A 4,664-nucleotide genomic window follows, 5' to 3' on the forward strand; every position below is an offset into this window, starting at 1 on the left:
AATGATGAGGGCAATGAATGTACAAATGTGCTTTACACAATTGATGTATGTATGGCTTGTGATAAGAGTTGTATGAGCCCCTAATAAAACGAGTAAAAAAAAAAGAGCATCTACCACCATCCACTTTACAATGTTCTATATGTCTGATAGCAAGGCTAGTCACATCCTGGACTAAGGTTAGAGGGCATTCACCAGTTTAATCCATGAGGGGACTTTGCAAATGGAGTTTGAGCGCCCACTATCATGCATAGCCTTCTGCAAACCTAGTGTTTACAATTTAAGCTTTGATACCATTCCAGGACTGTAACTCTTTACAGGAAGCAGACAACCATCTCTTTCTCCAGCACAGTGATTGGTGGATTTGAAATATACTGCCTTATGGTTAGAAGCCCAATGTCAAAACCACAGCACCACCAAGGCTCCCTAGACAAATGTATAGGTCTAATGATAAAGGGAAGAGAAAGAATACTAGAAGAGAAATAGTTCAACTGAATTTTAGAGAGACGGGTAAGGTATCCAGTAAGCTGAAACTAGAGAAGAAACAAATATCAGAAAAAGCCTGAAACTGACTATGCATTCAGTCTCTCACGCCTACATTTCAGTTAGTAATTTGTGTATCGATTTTGAATGCACCCTTCAATAGAGGTTTATAATTCATCTATGGTTCTCCTTTAAGGTGAGCATGATGTTGAGCTTTTTCAGCAGAGGGATCCAGAGGAACAGTGTTGCAGAGCAGGTTCTCCTGCCTTTTTAGGTCAAGCTGTGTGGGAATGGGCACAGTGAAGCCCATACCAGTCACTGGCCCAGAATGCGGTCTCTCTGGGACCTTGCACCATTTGATCTGGTGATAATCTTTCTGTACCCCTTGACATAATAATCATAGTCCACATACTCAGAAGGCCTCCTGGCCCAATTAAATCTCACCTTCTACTGCACATCCATACGAGGTTGCCAATGGCCATACTAGGCAATGCTCATACCAGGCAAGCAGTCTACTGCTTGCCAAGCAACTCCAGACAAGCTTTGGTCTGGTGGAACCAGTGAACTTCTCAGCTGTCAGGGAGCTGAACCACATTTCTCCATTAAAAAAGTAGGCTTCCTTATTATTTTACTTTTTTAACATAGCTAATACGTCTTAAGATAAAGCAACGGTTTAATCCACAATGTCATGGACTCAGACTGCTATAATCTATTACAATAAAGATACATTTTTAACTAGCAAATAGTTTACACTCTAAAATGTCCTTTAAATTTCAAATTCACAAATACTTGCTTCAAAACCTAGCTCTATGTGATTAGAAAGTAAATTACCTAACCTTTCTGAACCACTTATACTTTAATCAACAATTATATCTTACTTTGTAAAGTTCTGGGTAATTTAAAATAAAAAACAATATTCTACATTATAGATTATTCAGCAGATAAACTAACATTAGAGCACCTCCTCTTATTCCCAAGATATTTTGAAGGAAATACAGAGCTGGAAGATGGAAAATTAGCTTTAGAAATGGGCAAAAGTGAAGAAAAATGGATGAGGGGAACATTGCTGGTGCCAAAAAATAACTAGTCTGGTTGTCTTGTAGACAACACCTACAGAAAAAAATAGAAAGATAAAAAGAACAAGTAGTTGTTCTGAAAATCAATGTGCTTAAATCAGTGTTTCCCAAATCAAACTATATACTATATTTCTAGTATTTATGTTTTTTCCCTTTTTGTGTATTTTCCTACACTGCCTAAATTTCCTACATGTGGGATGTACTGTTTTAAAAATTCCTTAAAATGATTTAAAACACATACAACAGTTGAGAATAATTTAATAGTCATAAATCCTGTCAATCAAACCTATAAATGCTGTATTTGCAACATGTATTGCATTATAATTTTTTTACTGACATAATTAAGCACCCTACTCATACTGCTTACCCCAACTAGTCTCCTATCCTTGGGAATAATCACCATCATGAAGCGTATACAGCTCATTGTTACAATTTCATTATAAACACATATAAACCAACTAAATCTATGTTTAAAAGCAACCTGTTTAAAAAGTAAATGATATATTCACATGAGATTTCTTTTATTTTGCATTATGCTGCCAAGATCTATCCATATTTACAGCAATTATTTTAATACATTTAGAAAACGTGTTATTTTTAAAAGGCATCATGAATGACAGCAGTCAAAAGCGTAAGGGTTTTCCCCTCAGCTCCACACAACAAATAAAAGGTTTCCACGAATATTTTGATTTCAGCAGCATTTGCAACATCTTGCTGCTTCTCAGCAACTTCCTGTCACAACTGTTGTGTCTTTTCTCTTATTTTAGCTTTCTGTCTTTTAAAGTCAAAATTAAGCAATCACTTTTTTTTTTTAATTTAACATTTTATTAGGGGCTCATACAACTGTTATCCCAATCCATACACACATCAATTGTGTAAAGCGCATTTGTGAGTGACCACATTCTCTTTTAGAATTCTTTGCCAAGCAAAAATATCCACCTGTCAAATTAAAATGTTTTAAAATACATAAAATTATTAAAAAGAAAAAAAAGCATGCTGCCATTCATTTATCTACCAAAAATATACTTAATTCAATATAGAAAAAAAAGCATTTACATAAAACTTTGGGGCAATATCCACCCCCTGAAAATTACCAACATCAACTAAAAGTTCAACTAATAAGTGAATGCAAGCAGGTTTTGATTTGAACCCAGCAAGCAACATCACTTTTCATGCAAAATGTGACAAAAATAACTACATTTAAATATTGTGGTAACAGCAAAAGCAATAATAATTCTAGTTTGGGAAACGCTTTGAAATCCCAACCCAATGAAACCACATTTCAAGTTTGCTAAATAACTCTTTCTTATCTCTCTCCCTAAAACAAACCAACCAACAGATTGTATTTTTTTTCAGGATCTATGAGTCAGAACTAACAGTAAGTTTGGTTTAGTTTAGTTTTCTAAAATAGGGAAAACAGTATTTACTGCAGGACTGCTGTGGAAATTAAATTCTGCATACACTAGACCAAGAGGGAAAAACAGCGCATGACATATTTTAAAATGTTACCAATTATTAAATCTATTGTGAACAGTAGCAATGATATCTACACTCACCATTAATTGATGAGCAACAAATGTGGGGCTAAAGATTTCACTCCAGGATCTAAGCAATACAATTTACAGTATTCTCAGCAGAAAGGTCATGGATATTAATGGTGAAAAAACATTGTTACTTACCCACAAGTAGTATGTGAACTGAAGTGCAAAAATAGCAATGCCTTCATTATCAAAGGATCCTGCTACTGATCGAGATATATAACCTGGTACAATAGCAATAAAACAAGCAGCTAAAAGTCCTGCTCCTTGGTTCCAAAGTTCTCTGGTAAGCAGGAAAGTAGATATAGATGTAAGGCCGCTAAAAGTTGGTGCAAGAAACACACATACATCTCTTATATGAACTGTTATATTCAATGTATTTAAAATCCAATGAATAAGGCCAGCTGTTATCATCAATCCTGGATAAACCTAGAAAGAAAGAAGGAAAAAGTTAATCATATGTAAACAAAATACCTGAAAATACTAATATAAGTTCTCTTTTTTATTCTTTATTTCTCATAGTCTTTATATAATAAGACTATATAAAGAACAAAACTCAAACTCTTTGTCTTCTTTATATACAACAAAATAAAATGTGCATTTTGGACTGGGCAGTACAGAAAGTTTAATATAGAGGGATACATATATAAAGAGAAAAGACAGAATGTAAAGGAGCAATTATTAAAATTGAAAATGTGTATAACAGTAAAAAGCTGTAAGGAACTAACTTAATGAATTGTGATCTTCCAACTGACATTAAATCTTATCTTACATTTTAAAACAGAGCCCCAGTCAACCTTACCTTCAAATTTGGAATTTCAACACATTCTACTTTCACCCATAGTTGTATGTGTAAAAGGAAATGAGAAAAAGGAGAGAAGGTGAAGTGGAACTTGGAAAGCAAAATAAATTATGTGGTATTTATAAATAAGTCTCTCTTTTTAAGCTGAAAATTATGAAAGTAAACCATTTTTAGCTAGGAAAGAAGGGTCAGACAGCTGGTGAATTCAAAAGTCAATTATTTAGGACTTGTGGAAGAACGCAAGTTTTTGTGCCACTTTAAAATTCTTAAGAAATGAAAAGGAAATAATATACTGGAAGAGGCCAGTTAATTAACGGTAAAAGAGAAAGATCAAATATTGAGAGTATTTAAAGAACAGCACACAGGATATATTTTTTAAAAGATATTTTTCAGTGATTAAAATATGCATTTACATTTTTATTCTTAGCTAAATCCTAAAAAGATTGTTTTCTTCCTCCATCATTGAAACTACAAAGGTAATGCTATAAATTTTCTTTACCAGTTTCACTACTTAAAATCGCAAGTCTTCATGTCCTTAGTTCACCTCCTTTGTTTACATGGGGAGAAAGAAAGATGGGCCAAAGGCAAAACTACCGTTATTCTTTAAAAAGGAAACTTCTGTTCTATTTCATATTCAATGCCTCAATCTTAGGGTATGATTCTGTCATTAACCTTCCAAGAAACTAGAAGCTTGAAAATTTTTATGTAGGTCATTATTTCCATGCAATATGGTAGACTGAACTAATGTACCAAGTTATATTACATTAA

The 4,664-nt window shown here is 33.6% G+C and overlaps 1 protein-coding gene across 1 annotated transcript in view; it reads right to left on the minus strand.

The window, feature by feature from the left end:
* STT3B (STT3 oligosaccharyltransferase complex catalytic subunit B) overlaps positions 1 to 4,664 on the minus strand; it is a 57,037-nt gene that overhangs the window by 49,161 nt on the left and 3,212 nt on the right. Inside the window, exon 2 of the mRNA XM_013005048.2 lies at positions 3,236 to 3,523. Within this exon, the coding sequence (XP_012860502.1) occupies positions 3,236 to 3,508 (273 nt within the window). The 5' untranslated portion in view covers positions 3,509 to 3,523. The remainder of the gene's footprint in view (positions 1 to 3,235; positions 3,524 to 4,664) is intronic.

Source organism: Echinops telfairi, unplaced genomic scaffold (assembly GCF_000313985.2).
Source record: "Echinops telfairi isolate 266 unplaced genomic scaffold, ASM31398v2 ScPeMD7_7420;HRSCAF=8458, whole genome shotgun sequence".
Classification (NCBI taxonomy): domain Eukaryota; kingdom Metazoa; phylum Chordata; class Mammalia; order Afrosoricida; family Tenrecidae; genus Echinops; species Echinops telfairi.